The sequence below is a fragment of the Nipponia nippon genome, unplaced genomic scaffold (assembly GCF_047370975.1).
Source record: "Nipponia nippon isolate SJK-2023a ecotype South Korea unplaced genomic scaffold, ASM4737097v1 scaffold_5, whole genome shotgun sequence".
Lineage (NCBI taxonomy): Eukaryota > Metazoa > Chordata > Aves > Pelecaniformes > Threskiornithidae > Nipponia > Nipponia nippon.
This window is the reverse complement of record NW_028262369.1, coordinates 885,332-905,430: the sequence shown is the minus strand read 5'-3', so window position 1 is coordinate 905,430 and position 20,099 is coordinate 885,332. Positions and strand designations below refer to the sequence as shown.

At 56.7% G+C, this 20,099-nt stretch overlaps 1 protein-coding gene across 7 annotated transcripts in view; it reads left to right on the top strand.

The window, feature by feature from the left end:
* Positions 1-20,099, top strand: part of LOC104011075 (ankyrin repeat and fibronectin type-III domain-containing protein 1) — a 264,593-nt gene that overhangs the window by 175,476 nt on the left and 69,018 nt on the right. For all 7 annotated transcript variants that reach the window (XM_087731748.1, XM_087731749.1, XM_087731747.1 and 4 more), the window contains one exon: positions 13,870-13,910. In XM_087731748.1, coding sequence (XP_087587874.1) covers positions 13,870-13,910 — 41 coding nt within the window. The remainder of the gene's footprint in view (positions 1-13,869; positions 13,911-20,099) is intronic.

The following is a 20,099-nucleotide window of genomic DNA, read 5'->3' as shown; positions in this document are numbered from 1 at the left end:
ATTTTGCCGTGGGCATATTGTTCTACAAGCGGCTCCGCTCTTCCGCCGAGGTCTCAGTTAAGAGGATATCATGGTCGTGTTTGCATCATGCCGTGGTTGACAGGCACAGAGCCGGCTGCCGGCAGCCAGGTTCCCAGGAGTGAGGATTTGTCTTTACAGTTTGACTCAGACGTTGTATAACCTCGGGGAGCCACTTTCTGGGCCAAAAACGTGCGACCGTTCCGATGGCACTTCGAGCTCTGGTTGGATGACGTCCCGTGCAAGGGCTGCGTTTTATTTGGTCCCCCGTTGACAGCCTGGTTCATGTTCCTGCAGGTCTTGCATGCGCGGTGCTTATTAAGAGCTCATCGATGGGTGGGTGACTGGCCGGGCTGGCCGGATCCCTGCTCCAACCGGATCCTCTCCCTTTCCCAGGTGTGTTACCAAAGGAGTGATTTGACCGCAGAGGGCCCTTCCCGAGGGTGCTGCGCTGCGGTGGCCCTGTGCTGCTCGCCGGGGCAAAGGCATTGCTGCCTGCGTGCTGCCTGCGTGCTGCCTGCCTGCTGCCTGGGCAGGGGTCTGCGGTGCCCGGGCTCCCCCGCAGAACAGCAAACCTCAGGCAGCTGGGTGGGGGACCCCGCTGTGGGGACCCTCACGCTGTGGTCCACTTGCATCTGGTGGCTTGTCCCTGCCGAGGGGATGAGGCTGCCAGAGGAGAGGGGGAGGTACCCATGCACCTCGATTTTTCAGACGGAGTGGAGGGGTACCCCCCAGACCCAGTACTGGGGGCAGGTGAAGGCACAGGGAGAAAACAAGGGAGGTGCAGAGGTCTGTCCAAGGAGCAGTGGACCTGCTGGTCAGAAGGCAGTCGGAGGCCAGATGGGACTGGCCACACTCAGCCTGCTCCAGCGGGGCAGGGTGAAGGGTGGGTGGCAAGCCTGCTCCCTGCCACGGTGCTGCTGGGGGGGCCAGGGCCCTTGGAACCACCCGAAGTTCTCTCCTGGAGACCCTCACCCTTGTGGTGCCCGCCGGTCCCCCGGCTGCCTTGGGGCACGGTCTTTCCCAGCCCTGGGTCCTCCGCATCCTGGGAGGCCGCAGCGGATGGAGCGGGGCGTGGGACGGGGCGGGCAGGGCGCCCGCTCGGTTGCTGCCGGCGCTATCGTCAGCCGGGTCGGCGGGCAGACGGGCCGTCAGGCTGCCCGACACCCAGCCAGGCTGCGGGGCTGGCACTGCAGCCTGCAGAGTACATGCTGGAAGACGGCGTAATTAACTGCAGGCCCTTGGAGCCGAGAGCTGACTACTCAGCTTCCAGCCTTTTTTCTTGCCTTTTTTTTTTTCTTTCAGTGATGAAATATATAACTTCACCTATAAACCAGGATAAACATGTATGAGCTGGTATGCCCAAAGATTAAAAAAACCCAAAAATGTTTGAAAATACCAGGCAGTGAATGAATGCAACATTAAGATCAGGCAGCTGACACCCCCTTAAATGAGGCAAAATAAAAAAACCCAGGTTCTAGCGGCAACACGAGCTCAGCTGCACTGCACCCCCTGCGCGTGCCGTGCTCGGGGCTGAACGCTATAAATAGCAGCATATTCAGCAACACATCTCAGCCCTGATTCTGCAAACACTTAAGCCCCAGCACAGCTCTTTCTCAACGTGCTTAAAGTTGCAGTAATAGTTTGCAGGCTGTAATCAAGAAAGAGAAATAAAAATAAAGTAGAAAATAGCGCATGTGCAGCGCGGTGTTGGTACCGGCTATCGATGACTGCTCAGCCCGGGTGTCTGCTGCTGCTTCCTTGCAGCTCCTGTGCCCTTACCTACCTAATTAAGGATCTGATTAATGAAAACACGGAGGGAAGGTGCCCACGCCTGTGCGTGCATGTCACCCTGGATGTTGTTGAGCTGGTGGAATTTACAAGCTCCGGTGGTTTTGCCAGCAATTTGACAAGTTCTTTCATCCAGAGAAGCTCCGATGAGCAGCAAGTGCACGGCTCGGTCTGTGCCGGCCCTCAGCACGGCTCAGGGAGGTCCTTCCCGAAAGAGAAACTTCTTAATAAAGAGGCTGTGTGTGCATGCATGTGTATATATGCATAAATTAATTTTTACAGGCATGTAGCAGTACATTAGAAGTTGAGGAAAAAAGTTTCGTGGATGAGCTCTTGGGAAAGCGATGCTTTGAAGTTCAGGTCTGCCTTAGCGTGGTGTGAGCTGCCAGGGGCTGGCGGGTGGGCAGCCCCGTCGGCATGGGGAGCGTGGCCTGGGAAGAGGCTTGGCTGGGGAAAGCAGGGGCGGGAGAAGGCTGGGGGAGATGCTGAGGCGGGCGGGGAGGCAAGGGAAGGTGCAGTGGCAGAGGAGTGAAAGACGAGTGCAAATGGACTTGTTGACTGGGGAGCGTTGGCAGATGCTCGTTAGCAGCCTTGCTCGTCCTCCCGGTAGGAAGGCAGGCTCGGGGATGGAGCCTGTCCTCGTTATCCTGGCTGATGAAGAACCCAAAGTCAGTTGTGAGGGTTCGTGCTGCAGCCAACGCAGTTGTGTGCGTTTAATTGCCGAGTGGAAGGAGACTGAAGGAGGAGGGGGTCACCGGACGCTGCGGGGTGCCAGGGCTGTGCCGGGGCAGCTCATGGCACCGGGACTTGGCTCTGTTCCTCCTTGGTCCGACATGCACGCATGTGCAGATCTCTGCTCCTCTGTGCAATGCACCTGCAAGGGTGCGCTCCAAGGAGGAGGAAGACCTGGAAGTTAGCAAACGTGACGCCCCTCTACAAGAAGGGCCGGAAGGAGGATCCGGGGAACTACAGGCCTGTCAGCCTGACCTCGGTGCCAGGGAAGGTCATGGAGCAGGTCATCCTGAGTGCCATCACACGGCATGTGTGGGACAACCGGGGGATCAGGCCCAGCCAGCGTGGGTTTATGAAAGGCAGGTCCTGCTTCACTAACCTGGTCTCCTTCTATGACAAGGTGACCCGCTTGGTGGATGAGGGGAAGGCTGTGGATGGTGTCTACTTGGACTTTAGTAAGGCCTTTGACACTGTCTCCCGCATCATTCTCCTGGAGAAGCTGGCTGCTCACGGCTTGGATAAGTGCTCTCTGCGCTGGGTTAAAAGCTGGCTGGACGGCCGAGCCCAGGGAGTGGTGGTGAATGGAGTCAAATCCAGTTGGTGGCCGGTCACCAGTGCTGTTCCCCAGGGCTCAGTGTTGGGGCTGGTCCTGTTCAACATCTTCACTGATGGTCTGGATGAGGGGATCGAGGGCACCCTCAGTCAGTTTGCAGAGGACACCAAGCTGGGTGGGAGTGTCGATCTGCTGGGGGGCAGGGAGGCTCTGCAGAGGGCCCTGGCCAGGCTGGGTCGATGGGCCCAGGCACTGGGTGAGGGTCAGCAAGGCTCAGGGCCGGGTCCTGCACTGGGGGCACAGCAACCCCAGGCACCGCTGCAGGCGTGGGGAGGAGCGGCTGGGAGCTGCCCGGCGGGAAAGGGCCTGGGGGGGGTGGTCGACAGCGGCTGAACATGAGCCAGCAGTGTGCCCAGGTGGCCAAGGGGGCCAGTGGCATCCTGGCTTGTATCAGGAATGGTGTGGCCAGCAGGAGCAGGGAGGTGATGGTGCCCCTGTGCTGGGCACTGGTGAGGCCGCCCCTCGAATGCTGTGCTCAGCGCTGGGCCCCTCACCCCAAGGCGGCCATGGAGGGGCTGGAGCGTGGCCAGAGCAGGGCAGCGAGGCTGGGGCAGGGGCTGGAGCCCAAGGCTGGGGAGGAGCGGCTGGGGGAGCTGGGGGGGCTCAGCCTGGAGAAGAGGAGGCTGAGGGGAGCCCTCATCGCTCTCTGCAACTGCCTGAAAGGAGGCTGGAGCCGGGGGGGTCGGTCTCTTCTCCCCAGGAACAAGCGATGGGACGAGAGGGAACGGCCTCAAGCTGCGCCAGGGCAGGTTTGGGTTGGGTATTGGGAAAAACTTCTTCCCCCAAAGGGCTGTCAGGCCCTGGCCCAGGCTGCCCAGGGCAGGGGCTGAGTCCCCATCCCTGGAGGGATTTGAAAGACGGGTAGACGTGGTGCTTAAGGACATGGTATAGATGGACTTGGCAGTGATAGGTTAACAGTTGGACTCGATGATCTTAAGGGTCTTTTCCAACCTTAATGATTCTATGATTCTGTGATTCTACGATTCTATTCTAAGAGGAGGAAGCAGAATTTAGTGGTTTTGGGGAGTTTGGCACTGCTCTGGCTTGGCCTGGCCCTCCTGAATGCATCCTGTTGGCAGGGCCAGGGTGAGCTGCTGAAATGTGCTCTGGAGTGAGGGGCTGGTAACGGCGCCGCTCTCTAGGAGAATCCATCTCATCACTTTCCTGGGGGCAGATATAGGTTGGGTAAAAGATGAAGCCTGTTTTCCAAAGAACCAGGTTGACGTTTGCATTTCAGCCCCTAGGAAAACACCAAGGTCTCCCCTCCTGGGTCCCAGACGTGGGGATGGATGAACAACCAGAGAAGAGCGTTTGGCCTCTGGTCAGATGAGACGCTGGAGCGTGGGTGTCCACCTGCTCGCAAGAGGCCGTCCTGGCGTGGCGAGGCGGTGGGTTCAGGCTGGCCTCTGAGCATGGGTGCCGTGTCAGGATGCGCCGGCCAGGGGAGCTGGTGAAACACAGGAGCTCTTCCTGGGCCGGTCCGTGGTGCCGCCGGTGGGCAGAGCTGCTTGGAGGACACCACAAGCTCCTCCGGCTCCCAGCCGTGGGTTGAGCTGCTCTGCTGGGGGGTGGCTGCAGGGTGCCGTTTCTGTTCCGTGGATTGCCTCGGAGTACCTCGCATGCATAGCCAGGTTTCCCTTCTCCTTCCCCCCAAATGGCCCAAAAGCACTTTTCTCTACTTTTTGGCACGTTTTTCACCTTCCATCGGACTCAAAGCCCAACTTGGATGCGCATCAATGCCCTGTGTGCATGCACGGGGTCAGCACTGTTTGCAGGCGAGTGCAATAGCTGGTTCAGGCTCCCGCTCCAGAGCTGGGCTGGGATGAGCTAGCCGCTGAAGAATGAGCATGTTAGAGCCATCGGCATCCTCCCCTGGCTGGGTCGGCTCTGCGGGGAATCGCCCGCCCCCTCCTCGGAGCCTTTGTAGCTGAGGGAGGAGGCGGCAGGATCAGGACGGCGAGAGGCTGGGGCTGGCACGTGCAGAAACGCTGGTGGCTCACGCACCCACCATGGTCCACTGGTGCTTCAGCTCTGCCGAAATGCCATCCTCGGAGAGACCAGGGCCCTTTTCTGATTCCCAGCGGCATGTGTCTCCCTCCCTCCCTCGAGCCAGCCCCTTCCATCTCTCCATCCGGGCAGGCCGCACTGCTGCCCCGGCCTGACCCTTCCCCTGCCACCAGATTTTGTTCTGCCTTGTGACCCACCCTTTCTTAATCACCCTCGTTCTCCGTTCCTTAGTCACGCCTGTGCTCTGGCACGCAGGCGAGGATCTGCTCTCCAGCAAGGCTTGCCTTTAGAGGTGCTAAGCTGTGCCCAGCTGGGCGGCCCGGAGCTCCCTCCTGGGCATGAGCTGGTTTGCAGCACTGCCATGTCAAGGGCAGGAGTTATCACCGTGATTTTTGGCTGAGCAATCTGGTTCACCCAGCCTGAAATTCAGGTTTTAGGATTGAGGGTTCACCTGGACTCTGATTTGGGTTTTTGGAAGACTCAGGGCTGTATCAGTGCGGGGCCCTGGCAGTGCCGGGGCAGGGCTGTTTCGAGGGGTACGGTGCTGGGGCAGGTCGTGATGGCGGGTGGGATGGGTGCTGGAGCCCCCGGAGCGGGGCTGGTATCCACAGGGGAGGAGGCAGCATCCCACAGCCCTTGGGTTTCTTGGCCAAGGCCGTGCCAGAGGCCGGGGGCCGGAGGGACTCAGGGTGCGTGGTGTGCCAAGCCCCGGGATGCTCTGGGTGGGTTTGCCCTTGCTCAGACGGATGCTGCTAGCTGGGCCGGGGGGTGACATCTCCTTCCTCCTCCTTCCAAACAACCCTCTCGAATCCCAGGCTCTGAATTTTATTCCCCTTCCGACAGTCAGGCATCAACTCCTGATTACTCATAAATGCAGCATGTTGCAGATACACGGAGCTTGACGAACGGCTGCGTCTGAAAGCCCGAACCACCAGGATCCACGGGTGAGGAGCCGGGATGGGGGGGTACAGACTGTGCAGCCTCGGTGCCCCCACCCTGTCCTGCCCTGGGGGCCAAGCGCCTGCTGCCCGTGCCCACGTCCCCCGGGAACCTGCCCAGCCCGGCTCAGGGACCCGGCTCAGGGACCCGGCTCAGGGATGCTGCGGCCGGTGGGGCAGGGAGGTCCCAGAGGTAACCAGGCGTGGATGGCAGGTTTGCAGCCTAGACCGCTATCGGCGTTGGCCCCCAAGTTTGTTTTGCAGAATCCTCTTCTAGCGTGGAAAAATAACTCATATTTTTTTTTTATCTTTTGTTTGTGTGGGCATTGATTACGCTGGGAGTTACTGAGCCAGATTTTATTGGAATGACTTAGAAAGCTGCCACCTGCAAGCAGCTGCTTGTCTTGGGGGATTATTTTGGTGTAGTTTCTAAATAATTGCATGAGGCTTCTTCAGCCTTGCTAATAACTTCGTTCTCCAAGGGACGCTGCCCAGAAAAATACTCTCGGCAACATTTGGGAGAGGAAAAAGTACAACAGGATTGATGTCTGCTGGCGTGCATAAATAAATAATACAATACCTTTTCCTTAGCCCCTCTGTGCGCACCCTTGGTTCCAGCCCTGTGTCTGTGATCTCCCCAGCTTGGCTGCATTTCAGAATTCAGAGCGGTCCTTTAAATCAATCTCGTCTTCTCTGTCTGCAGCACGTTGTACTAATTCTTATCAGGGACCAGCAAGGCTGGCTCTGGAGATGAGCCGTCCTAGGGAAGCCTGCCTGGTAGCTTATATACCTTGTGTAATTTGGGCTTGTTAAATATATGATTTAAATAACTTGCAAAATAGTTTACTTAGTGCCTGAAATGTGACATTAAGAGCATAATTTCACGTTGGCCCAGATTCTCATAGGTTTGCAAAGGCTTTGCGAAAATTGTGGGTCATGTTTTAAATAAAGAGATAAGCCCACCAATGTCTTTGGTGTTTGGTACAAAATCCAGTGTTTAAAAGGAGCTTGTTTTGCGGTGCCGAAGGGAGCCGGGTCGTCGCGTGTGTGGCCGTGTGCTCGCCCTGCGCTGGCGGGGAGGGCTGGGAAGAGCAGCGCTGGGAATGCGCCCGGGAAGGGGAGAGGAGCCGGGCGCCTGGGCTGCACTGGGGTCCGCTGGTTTTGGTGCCACCGGGCAAGCCTTAGCGATGGCCCGCATGCAGCTGGGTGTTGCTCTACTCGTTTGGGAGGCTGCATTTTTACACCCTGCAAAGGTGCTTTTTGAGAACCTGGGCATGGGTCCTTGTGGCAATTCCTTTATGGCAAATAAAACTACGCTGGCCTCTCAGTTTGTCTTGCTATAGTGTAAAAGCACCAGGAAAGTTGGTGTCCCGTTGCCTTCCCTTTTCTCTCGTAGCATTTCTAAGGTGTTTCCTGGGATGTTGCACTTTCAACCTTGACGTTGCACTTTTCCGCAAGAGCAGAAGGGCTCTAAGCATCGCACAGAGAGGTCCTTTAATCAAAACTAGGGCAATGCAAGCCTGGCTCAGGTATTCTTGTATGGGGAGGGACAGAGGATAACAGTGGTAATGACCTTGAGGCAACACTTTCTTAATCATATTGGCAGGCAATCCCCGCTTCTTGGCAGGCTGCATCCTGGCACCCAGGAGCTGTGGGCTTGGCGTCAGCGTCCCCTTCTGCTGCTGCCTCTGCTCGGGTGGTTGTTTCCTCTGCAGAGGAGAGATTAAAGACGGTGCCCGGCCGCATCCAAAAGGGCAGCGCTCGGAAGGCGCGCGGCCGGGGGGAGCGAGGCGCTGGGGGCACTGCCAGGCTCCAAGGGACGTCATCTGGGACAGCATCCTGGTGTCCCACCTTCCCCTCCTGGCCCTGCCGGCAGCAGGAGCATGAATGCCGGAGGGATGGTGGGTGTAGCCTGGCAGCTTTTTTGGTAGCTGCCTTGCCCAGCGCCACGTGCCGGGGCAGCGGGGGCTGCTCCTGCCTCTCCAGATGCCCCTGTGCTGCCGGTCCCTGCGGTCGCTCACTTCCATGTCTCGGGAGAAAAGCCTGAAGATGGGCTCAAGCCTCGCTTGAAGTATTTGTTTTAAAAACACATGCCGATAGAAATGACTCTCTCCATTATTTCATTAAGGGATTTAAAATGTGCTTCCTAAACCCTGAGTCATCAATGAAGTGAGCAAGCGAGAAGCAGCCCAGCGGGTCCCGCTGGAGGGTGACTCACGCTGCGGGGGGCTTGGGGCTTGCGGGGGCTCTTTGAACTGGGGGATGCTTCTCTCCCTCCCTCCCTGCAAGGATGGCCAGGGACTCCCCAGCACCCTAAGCAGCAGCAGGAGGTCTCTAGGAGCGTCGGGGGCTCCCAGATTTATTTTAGGAGCTGAGCCATCACACTACAGCCGTGCCTCTCTGGAGACCCCAGCTGTGCCTTGATGCACAGGAGTCACCAGCAGACAGCTCTCCTGGAAGCCCATAGATCAGCCAACAACAGTGCATGCGTTTGATTTTTTATTGTATACCTGCATAGATAAAAGCTTCCAGATCCCATACCAGTTCAGGAGGAATTGATTTTTTCCCCCAGAAGGCAGGGGAAAATGCCAGGTCTCCTTTTGCTCATTTTGGGGAGCTCTCTGCCTCTTTCAGTCCCCAGGCACAGGCAGGAGAAGAAAAGCCAGTCCCAGCTCCCTGTAAGGCCAGAACTGTCCCCTCTGCGCCAGTCCGAATGGTTTATCCAGTCGGCTTTTTCAAAGCCCTTAGAAACACTGCTCTATCCCTCCCACTGGAGTTGGTTCAAACTCTGTTCAAGCTCAGTGCCAGGACGTTTTTCCTAAGGTCCAGGCTGCGTGTTCCCTTTACCCTGCTCTGCTTCCTTACATCCCGTCCTTCCCTTGCCCACTTCTCCATAATATTCCCCTCCTGCGGACGCTGGCTGAGACCGCAGTACCCGGTGCGGTGGGACGGACGTGGTGGCTGGTGGCACTGTCACAGCCCACGCTGCTGCCCCGGGGGAGATGCTTCTGCTGCTGCCCCTTCATGCACCGCGCTCCAGCAGGCAGCACCCACGCTTGGTGCTGCCCACAGCCTCTCATCACCAACTCCCTAAGTGCTTTCTAATTAATACCTTTAAGCCGTTGGTGAAGCTCCCCTGCTTGGGAGGATCTTTCCAGGTGCTGCTCTGAGCTCTCTCAGTGCTCCTGGCCAGTTGTACTGGGATGTTGTGATGTCCGTGCCCTTGGCAAAATGCCTTGGGCATTTTGTTTTTACTACAGCTACATCTTATAGTGAACTGCTGCACAAAGCCAGGCCAGCCCCAAGGTGCCCTGTGGTCTCTTAGGGCATCGCTGCCTTCTCGCCTCCTGCCAATGTCTCTGCGCTGCTTTACTTGCAGTTTTCAAAGCGGAGTGTCGTTTGGTTTATCCTCTTACTGGTTTATTAACCTCCTCAGTGGACGGTCCCTGTCCATGGCTCCTGTTGTGACACCACGTGTGCCTGCGCTCACTTCTCCTTCCACTTTTTCACGAGGGTATTGCTTAGAGGTGGTCAAAAACATGTCCTTGCCTTGGGTCTTGCTGCTGGCCCTGACCACCTTCTCCTGCCCAGGCATCGCCTCTGCCAGCCTCCAGCAAGCTCTCCTCCGTTCGCTGGGGATTCTTGTGGCCAAGTGCTTGCCAGCTGCTCTCCGGGAGCCCTCTGCATCCACGGCCGCCTCAGTTTTGTGCATGCTTGGGAGAAAGAAATGCAGCGTGGTGGGATGGAGCTGTGTAACTTCATCTGGCTGCGGGGCACGGTCCCTTTCTCTTCTAGGAGGAGAGTAAGGAGGCAAAGGGCTGTGCAGGGGCAATATGGGGAGACTGAGGCATGAAGAGGGAAGAAATGGCTCAAGGCCAGACCCTGGGGTGGTGGTAGAGCCAGGAGCTGATCCACAGCTCCTGGCCTTGCTCCAGGCCTGATTCCTTGGACATGTTGCTGGAATTCTGCTTTTTCTCCTCATTTGCTATTTTCTTAATAAGCTTTAAAATCAGCTATTTTGGATAATCACTGCTGTAATCATCCCCCATTTTATTGTTTTTTTTTTCCCCTCTGCAAAGTTAGTGCCTCATTGTTTTATTCCAGATATCTAAAACCTTCTCAGTTTTCCGTGACTCTTAAAAAATAATTGCTTGATAAGCTGAAGGTAACCCCTTCTCTTAGCATGCTCGTGTAGCTCATCCTGCCAGCGGCTTGTGGAGTGCACGGGCTCGTGAGCCGTGGAGTGTGCGGAGGGCCCGGCAGGCTGCCGTGGCCGTGGTGCTGCTCACCGGCAGCCGTGGTGCGGCGCCGGCACAGAGCGTGCGGCTTCGCTAGAGCTTCCCCAGAGCTTCCCCACCTCCCTTGTCTGTGAGAGCTGAACTGGCACGGTGATCTTTTCTTTTTCCCCAAGTTTCCATGTGGTTTTCCCTCATTAGGGATTGATTTGGACAGGCTGGATCATTGAGCCAGGGCCAATGGTATGAGATTCAGCAAGGCTCAGGGCCGGGTCCTGCACTGGGGGCACAACAACCCCAGGCACCGCTGCAGGCGTGGGGAGGAGCGGCTGGGAGCTGCCCGGCGGGAAAGGGCCTGGGGGTGCTGGTCGACAGCCGCTGAACATGAGCCAGCAGTGTGCCCAGGTGGCCAAGAGGGCCAACGGCATCCTGGCTTGTATCGGGAATAGTGTGGCCAGCAGGAGCAGGGAGGTGATGGTGCCCCTGCGCTGGGCACTGGTGAGGCCGCCCCTCGAATGCTGTGCTCAGCGCTGGGCCCCTCACCCCAAGGCGGCCATGGAGGGGCTGGAGCGTGGCCAGAGCAGGGCAGCGAGGCTGGGGCAGGGGCTGGAGCCCAAGGCTGGGGAGGAGCGGCTGGGGGAGCTGGGGGGGCTCAGCCTGGAGAAGAGGAGGCTGAGGGGAGCCCTCATCGCTCTCTGCAACGGCCTGAAAGGAGGCTGGAGCCGGGGGGGTCGGTCTCTTCTCCCCAGGAACAAGCGATGGGACGAGAGGGAACGGCCTCAAGCTGCGCCAGGGCAGGTTTGGGTTGGGTATTGGGAAAAACTTCTTCCCCCAAAGGGCTGCCAGGCCCTGGCCCAGGCTGCCCAGGGCAGGGGCTGAGTCCCCATCCCTGGAGGGATTTAAAAGCCGGGGAGATGTGGTGCTGAGGGACATGGGTTAGTGGTGGGCTTGGCAGTGCTGGGTTAACGGTTGGACTCGATGATCTTAAGGGTCTTTTCCAACCTTAATGATTCTGTGATTCTCTGATTTCAGAGACGTGCACCTCCGTCCTAGCAAGAGATGAGGGGACATTAATGCTCGTGATACCCCTGACTCTGTGAAGGGGCTACTGCAGATTTTGCCATCTCCTGCGCTGGGTATATTGGTGATAGCGATAGTCCCCCCAGCACTTCAGAAAGGTAGAAGAGTGTCAGCATTGTTTCCTGCTGTTATCAGTGCTCTAGAAAGGTCAGGTACTGCCTGGAGCCGGCAAAGGACCTGTGGGGTTGATGCCAGCTTTTTCCCATGGACGTCAGCTGCAGCTGATCCATAGTTTGGGATCTGGCACCCTGGGTTTTAGGTGCCAAGTTTAAAGACATAAGGAAATATCTCAGGGGAATGCTGCGCCCGAGGGAGTGGAGGTGTTCCCGGGCACGCTGTGGGCTTGGAAGACAGGTCCCATTGCCCAGGGCATTCACTTTGTGCAGTTACTGCTGTGCTCATTTCTCTGCTGCTGCAGGAATGCACAGGGTGGCTGAGGTGATCACCCAGTCCACCCCCCTGCTCAAGGCAGGGTCACCTACACCCGGTTGTCCTGGATGCCCAGGACCATGTCCCGTTCAGTTTTGAACATCTCCAAGGCTGGAGACTCCGCCACATCTCTGGGCAGCCTGTGCAAGCATTTGAGCACCCCATTCTGGTGCCTGACCGTCAATCCTGCAGGCTTTGCTGTAGCTTCTGTCGTATCAGAGGAGGGGGAGCAGCGGGGAGAGCCAAAGGGTGCCGCTCTCTCTGCCCGGTGGGGATCGCTCAGAGCCCGTCGAGCTTTTGCACGCCAACACGGTGTTTGGCACGCGGGCAGATGAGATCTTCCCACCCCAAAGGGCTGCTCCTTCTGCACTGCCAGCTCTACCCCAAGCCGGAGCTCAGGTGCGTCCTCTGGCCCCATGGGCACATGAGATGTGCAAGAGGGTGGCACGCATCCAGCTCCGTGTATCCGGCACCACGGGTTTGGTTGCAGCCTCCCTGCGCCCGTGCCTGACCAACACTTCTGTGCCGGGGAGAGGGCTGGCCCGTCTCACTGGCTTGGCCAGAGCTCCCTTTGGGGGGGTGTTTTGGTGACAGTGGATCCCTGCCTGCTTAAAAGCTGGGGCCCTCCTCTCCCTGCTTGCTTTTCAGTCCAAGGGTGGGAGCACCCGGTGGCTTTGGCCAGCGCCGGGAGCGCCGGGAGAGCTCCTGCACCCCTGATTAGCATTCGGCCCCGCTGCTCCCACTGCTTTGGTGTTCGCACTCGCCATTGCCTGGCAACCACGGAGCAAAACTACAACAGGAGCCTCAGAGCCCGAGCGTGCTTCCCGCGAGCGTGCACGCACACCAGCACACGTCTGCTGCCCACGCGGGGACGGGGCGGGTGGTGGGGCCACCCTGCGCTGCTGCCCGCCGTCCCCCATCCCGGCAAGTTGCAAAGGTGAGGACTGTCCCCGAGAGGAGGAGAGGGCTCCAGCAGTACGACGGCTTTGCTGACACCCAGGTTTGGTGGGTCTGTCTGTCTGTCCCACTGCGAGCATCCCGCTATGCCCGGCACAGCCTGCCCCTCTGCATCCCTTGGGTGGTGGGGGCTCTTCCGCACTCAGCAAGCACGTGCCACGAACTGGGGCGTTGGAGCAGGGCAGAGGGCCAGCGTCTGCTGCGGCTGCTCCGGGACAAGGCGTGTTGGGGTAGAGACTTGGGCGTACGTGGGTGTATACGGCCCTGTTGGACAGCAGGGCAAGGCACGGCAGTGCATGCGTGCTCTCTGGGCGTCACACTCGCACCCTGCCTCGCACCCAAAGCGGGGTCTGCGGGATGCCCGTCACCCCTGGGCTCCCCATGGGGAGGCTCAGCCTGGCTGGGGCCTCCCAGGCAACCCCGGTGCTCCACAGCCCAGGTTGGGATGCTGTCAGACTTTACCAGACTGTGCTGTCGGTGGAGTTGGCGGCGCTTGGGAAGGTGCTGGCGCATGGGAGCCTGGGTGTGCATCAGGCTGTCTCTGCTTCCCAGGCTTGCGCATACTTGGGGCCCGATGTCATTTTTCTCAGCAGAATTTTGTGGTCTTGTCCCCAGGGAGCGACTGTGGGCCTCGGGCTCGGTCCCCTGTCTTGCCTGAGGCTCACTGCAGGCAATGGTGGCTTGGTCTCAACCAAGGGTCTGCCAGCCCTGCACCTCGTCCTCTTTGCAGCTGGGTACAGCTGATGTGAGTCGCCTCCTGACACAAGGTGCCACGCTTCTGCAAGTGATGGGAGACACAGACATGCCTGAATGCACTGGGTTCAGGCCTGACGCATCTCCACACCTCTGCCTTGACTCTTTATTTTTACATCCTTGGCTGCTGTGGGCTCTGCCTACGGTGCATTTGGTGGCTGGAGGTCCTGAGCTGCCTGCCCTGTCCAGCCAGCCCACACATACCCACTGGGCAGCAAAAAGCACAGGCGCATGCCTTTTCCTGCTCACCACACATCTTCATCAACGATACTTGCTTGGCAAAGGGTTAAATATATCTGTCTTTTGTGTCTTGCAGAGCCTGGGGTCAGCGGACAAGAAGGACTTCTACCAGCCAAAGTAAGTGCCAGTAGCCGTGGTGAGTAATTGCATGGAAATTCCCGGTTGGTCCGTGTTACCGAGCAGCTCCGTGGCTTGCTAAGATTAGACATTTCAATGTACAAGAATAGCTGCTGCAATTACACAAGTGAGGATAACAGTGGAAGGGCTGTCAATCATTTTGGCTTCAGGGCATATGCAAATCATTAAATCAGGTCAGAAGGAATCACGACAGCTTGACTGAGCCTGAGGGACCGAGCCGGGAGCTGGTGGCTGGGAGCGGGGGAAGCGGGGGTGACCTTTCCCACCTCTGCCTCCCTCTGCTCCGGGTTTGCACAGCTGAGCTGCTTTGGAGAATCGAAGGGTTTAGTTCTGTGTCACAACGGGCTGATCTTGAAGCACATCTCCCGCAGCCTGTGCTTTGACGTTGATGCCTGTCGTCTTCCATCCGTTGTGTTTTGTAAAGCACGGTGAGCCGTAGGGGAGAGAGGATAGGAAGAGGCTCTCTGGAGCCACCATATTCATGAATACGAACAAAGGATCTGCAAATCACCCCGCTATCATAATCAGTTGGTTAGTTAGTGCGTGCCCTTGGCCGTGGCTCTGAGCCGGCTGCGACAGTCCATAAGCGAGCGAGCAAGAGTAGAGCACTTACAGCTGTCAACCTCTGAGACCCGTATTAAAATGCAAGCAGAGCTTGCACTCGCAGGCCAGTTTTGTTGTTGCAGCCAGCATTTGCAGAGCCTCGCCGCAGCATGGCACCTTCAAGGCTGGAAGGTTGTCTCTTTGCTGGAAGGATGTGTCTGATACCGTGATTGTTTGGATAAGGGCAAACTCTATTAAAAGCCATGCTGAGAGGTTGGGTTCTGGCCCTGACCACCAAGCAGCTGCGTATTGTGCTGCTGAGCACGTTGCATGTGAGACCTTGTGTTGCCCCTGCTCTGTTTGGGGAAATGAACATCTCTATGCTATCGCCATTTGTCTTCTGAAAAAAATGCCATAGGTGGTTTTGAAGTTGTGGAAGAGTGCTCTGACATGCAGGATTGTCAGAGGAGCGTGTTTTTGGAAGATTCAGAAGGAATTGTGTTGAGGAAATTTCTCCTCCAAAACTCACTGTCCTTCTGCACTTGCTCGCTCTTTGCTGCTTTCCAAAACGTTCCTGCAGAGCTGGTTCCCAGCGGTGCCCGAGCACGCAGTGAGCACCGGGGCAGCGTCCTCGGTCCGAGTTACTCAGCGTCAGAGGAGGCAGGTCCATGGCGCACCGGGGATGGCGGGCTGTGTCACGGAGCGCTTACGGAGCTGCCTGCTCGTGTCTGTGGTGGGGAGTGCAAGTGTTGGGTGCGTGTGTGTTCCTCAGTTACCTGCTGGCTCCTCTTTCTTTATGCCACCAAAAGTTTTTAAAAGTCAGTGCTAGTCTCTTAGGTCCATACTGAAAAGTCTGATTTCAGGGAGCTCCTCTGTCTGCTCACCCCAAGGCACTGCTGATCATCGGCTTTCCAAGACCGTTGGCAGCTAAAGACTTCTGAAAATACAGCCAGAGCCGTTTCCCAGGCTGTTTAATCCTGCATGGCTTTCTGGGAGATCAGAGGGATATCCCAGGAGGTTACGGAGTCATCACGGATGCAATGACGAAACGAACACAGATTTGGCAAAGACTGATAACCGTGCTTTTGTGACCTCTATCAACAGTCGCCCAAGATCTCAGTGGTTCTTATTGTGGCGCTGCTGTGTGCTTACGTAGTGTGTGTTTTGAGAAGCAGGCTTAAAAAAGGTTGAAGCATCTCTAGTGTCCCTCTTCCAGCTGAAGCTTTTGTGAGGCTTTAAGTAAGAGATTTGGAGGAAATATGTAAAGAGCTCTTACTCTTCGGTTTTCCTGCAGGGTGGTTTCGGTGGTAGGTAGCAACAATTATAGTGCTACTTCCATAGCTCATCTCATCAGGGAAGCGAGGGATGTTTCCCTGCCTTAAGGGGGAAACACGGGCTTCCCATCTCACTGGAGCTGTGGAGCTGTTGGGTCAGGGGTGGGCGCTGGTGCAGAAGGTCTCATAGATACAGGGTGTTTTACCGGTGCTGCCTTGTTCCTCTGTGCCACGAGGCTACAGGACCACCATGGTTTGGCCAAGCGGCTTGTGGTATCAGCTGTGACCTAGCTAATCACAGTATTATGACTTTGGTTTGTGCCCATCCTATTTACATTCCTCAGTGGCTGTTTTGGGGTTGTGACCAGTAGAGTTTGTGGCCGTGAGGTTGCCTGGTACCGCTGCCCCGCTCCGATTTGGCTTTTTCATCCCCTGGCTGCTGCCAGCACCGTTGCTGTTGCAGGCAGACCTGCTCTCACTGCCGCAGCCCATCTGCAAGGCTGGGCCAGGCACCTTACGGAGGCCCTCGGCCTCTGGCAGGACTGGAGCTGGTCTTCCTCAGCAGAGGGAGGATTCCTGGCAGCTGCCGGAGGTCTGGAGGACCTGCCGAGGGCTCAGGAGAGCTCAGCACTTCTGCAGCAGCTCCGCAGACGCATTCCCCGAGCCCTGGGCGAGGTGGCGGCGAGCAGCCAGGGCATGGGAAGCAGCTGGCTCCCAGCGCCGAGCTGAGCCGCGGTGGTTCATGAGCACATCTGTGCAGCGAGGTTGGTGATCTGAGAGAAGTCTGGCAGTGGGTGGCTGGCCCTCCGGCCCCCACATGCCAGAGCAAACTCGACCGTGCCTCTGCTTTTCCTTTTCTGCGCGTCAGAGGCGGCAGTTCACCCTGCCCACCAAACCCCCTGCACTGCGGGAGCGGGCTCAGAGCATCCCTGCTCTCAGGCCGGTGGTTTGGGGCTCTCACAGCAGAGGTAGGTTATAGAAAGAGAAAAAGGACACAGACACTAGAAATCCGAGCAGTGGGTTTTATCACCACTTGTCCTGGGAGTGAATCTTGCTCTGCTCCTGCCATGATCAGACGCTTTCTCTGATCAGGTGTCCTCCTCTTCCCTGGACACTAGGTGCTCCGTCAGGTGGGTTTCCCTGTGTCACCAAGTGCCACCTTTCCTTCCTTTATTGCCTCTTCCCTTCAGAAATGGAAATGCTGTCGCTATGTTCCCTCACCCCATAGTTACCATCGGTCTGTCTCAGCCAGCAGCAGGGTGTTTCCCGAGCGCCTGGAACAGTCCCGTGCTCATCAAGTGTATGGAGAGGTGTCTGCCTTCACCCGCCAGCCTTTGGTGGCCTTTACACTAGCCTCTTCCCCTCTGCCCAGTCCATCCAAGAGGTTTTAAGGTACAGATCTCCTGCTGGGTTGCCCCAAATATAGTGTGGCCAGCACCCAGGTAGGTGTAGTAAAGGTGGACCTCCGCTGCGGAAAGTCCGAGGTGCCCAGGAGGGAGCCACCACAGCTGAAATGATGTTGCTGCCCGCTCTGGGGGAGGCACTTCTACTGCCAAGGATTTCAGTGAGAGTGGTTACAGATGTACCCGCAGGAGCTGGCCCATGTCAGGACCTGTGACTCCTGGCTTTTTGTGTGTCTGGGAGGTAATGTTCCTTCTTCCCACGTTAAATGGAAGGATGCTGCTTGGGTCAAGAAGGCTGAAGTGTTAATCTTAAAAAAAATTACATGACCTGAGAACTGTACGGTCTAGAGACCACCTTAGGAAGAACAGGCACGCAAAGAGCTCCCGTAGCTGAAATTCCTGGGAGGAGCCTGGCAAATGGGGGATGGCCACGAGTCCAGCAGTGAGCCAACATCTGCATGGGTTTCCTCACCGACGCTGGCTGCTCCAGCCTTGTGCCGTGTCCCATTCGAGCAGGTACAGATGCCTTCCTTGCACTGAGTTTCCAAAGCAGGTTGTTCAGATGTCAGAACGATATATCCCCACCTAATAATTCTCATCTGATGCAGTTTGGGCACGTACCTCCCCCACTGCAAACCTGCCTGCAGCCCCGCTCCGCCTGGGCTCTGGCCAGCGTCCGTAGGGACCGGGGAGGAAACACCTTGTGGGCTGGGTCCAGCCCTGAGCTACTTGCTCCCTTGTCACCTCGATGTTGGAAGCTCCTAATACAGCTGTAATAGTGTTAGTATATCTGGGTTTCAAGGGGTCCTTCCAAATTTCTGACAGAGGGCCCCTGACCGCTTTGTCAAGGCAGTTTCCTGAGCAGGGAGCTGCTGGCTGAAGACCCAGGGACACCGTGCTCAGAGACAGGAACAGGCTCTCCTGGGACAGGCGCTTTTGCTTAATAACGCTCCTGGCAGGGCTGGTTGGAAGTGTCTTGACAGGAACCCAGAAAGGCTGGTGTGTTTGCTAATTCCCCTGTCATATATTTGCTCTTCAGTGTCAGGCACCAACTGGAATTCAGTTTCTTCGAACCCAGAAAGAAATTTTGGTGGTAATAACAATCATAAAACCCCTAGCAAATGTAGACTGAAATACCTGGGTTTAATTAAAGTGTCACTGGTTTGCTGCAGGAGCTGCTTGCGCTCCCTCCCCATGCTGTCTCCTCTGCTGAGAGCAATGCTCATCTGTCAAGAGAGTCGTCACTCGGGAGCAGTTAATATTTGCCAGGCACTTTGAGGTGTCAAGAGGGACCCTGCTGTAGTGACACAAAATGGTCCCCATTGATCCGCTCGTTCGGTCCCTTGGGACGATGTGGAGAGACCTGATGTCCCAGAGCCCGCGTCTTGCTCCAGCGGAATCCCACAGCCCGTTTATACAGGCACCTCGTGGCTCTGTCTCCGTGGCAGATTAAAGACTGCTGCCCACCTTCTATGCTTAAGCCTCAGATGTGTAAACACACAAGGAACCTTTGAAACCACCTTACATAAAGCAGCAGCTCATGTTTGTTTTGCCTTGCAGTCTTCATTACGCCACGATGTCTCTGCAGCTAATTTGTTGTCACCCTGCTCTTAAGGCAGAACATTTAATCGCTTAGACTGAAACCTTTCCATGCCAGCACTTAGATGAAAGTGAGCGTTTCATTGCTGAATCATTATCTTGTAAAACTGTGATGTTTTTAAGGATCTAGAAATCAGTATTTACATCTTGGAAGCATGAAGGGCCATCATAATAAGCTAGATGTGTCCCTAAGCTGGGTGTTCATTTCATTGCTGCCTTAACTCAGACATTATTGTAATAGTAATGGTGATAATAACACACATATATGCTACATTTGACTTCCTTTGCGGTGGCTGGGAGTCATTCAGCTGGGATGCTCTTCATGTAGCTCAGGTTCACCTGCAAAGTGCCAAGCAGTGGGAGGAGGATGCATGGGGAAAGGAGGGGGTAAGAGATGGTGCAGATGATGCAAGGGAGGTGGTGGGGTAGGAGAAGCAATGCTGAGCCCAACTCTCTGTGCAGAAGCCATGGGATACTCAGTGCTGCAAGAAACTGCCCCAAACTCACCTTCACAGGGTTGGAGAATGCTTCTCGCAGCTTCGGTTGTAGGAAAGGATGAAGTGCCATCGCCAGCATCTCTGGTGGCAGCGGGATGGCGGGGGGGGGGGTGGGAAGAGAGGTGCTGGGGTCTGTAGGGTGGGTGCCCCTCGGACGGGTGCAGGTTGGCAGCTGACGGGGAGTGGAGCCCTCCAGAAGGGACCATGAGCATGGGCTCCTCGCTTCCAACCCCAAATCCTGGCTAAGCCAGTTTTCTGAAGGGTTGGGGAGTTGACTCCTCGACAGCAACGTAATTAAGTAAAGAAGATTGCAGTGCTGGCCAGGGTATCCTAACAGCAGCGTCCAAGCCATTGAAACTTTATAGCAAGCTCAAAAATTATTTCCTCTGGGGTTTGGCCAGTGGATTCAGAGCCTGAGTTCCAGGCAGGTGGAGGGGCTTTAAGCCTCTATGAGTGCTGGGAAAGGAAGGGAATCCTGGAAAGGTACTTTGGAGAAATGTCGTGGTTCAACAAATGCCAGTGTGGGGATGGAGAGCAGAGCTGGCCCGGAGAAGACAGGGAGCGGAGGATTAGCAGAAATGGGTATGAGCGGTGGGAGGTAGCTCACGGCATGGCAGAGAGTTGCCTTGGACATCTGCAGCGGGTGCAGGAGACTGGCTGGTACTCCAGCCTCTGAACAGTCCTGCAGCTTTCCTTCTGGCCTTCAGAAGGTCTCCCCACCCTGTGCTGGGCTGATCTTTTAAGCTGAGGTGGCCCAGTCTCTCCCAGTAATGCCCTGAGCCCAGAAAGGCTTCTGGAGACTTGGCTGCTCTGGGGAGGGGAGTCCTGCCCTGGGGGGGCTGATTCTGCTCC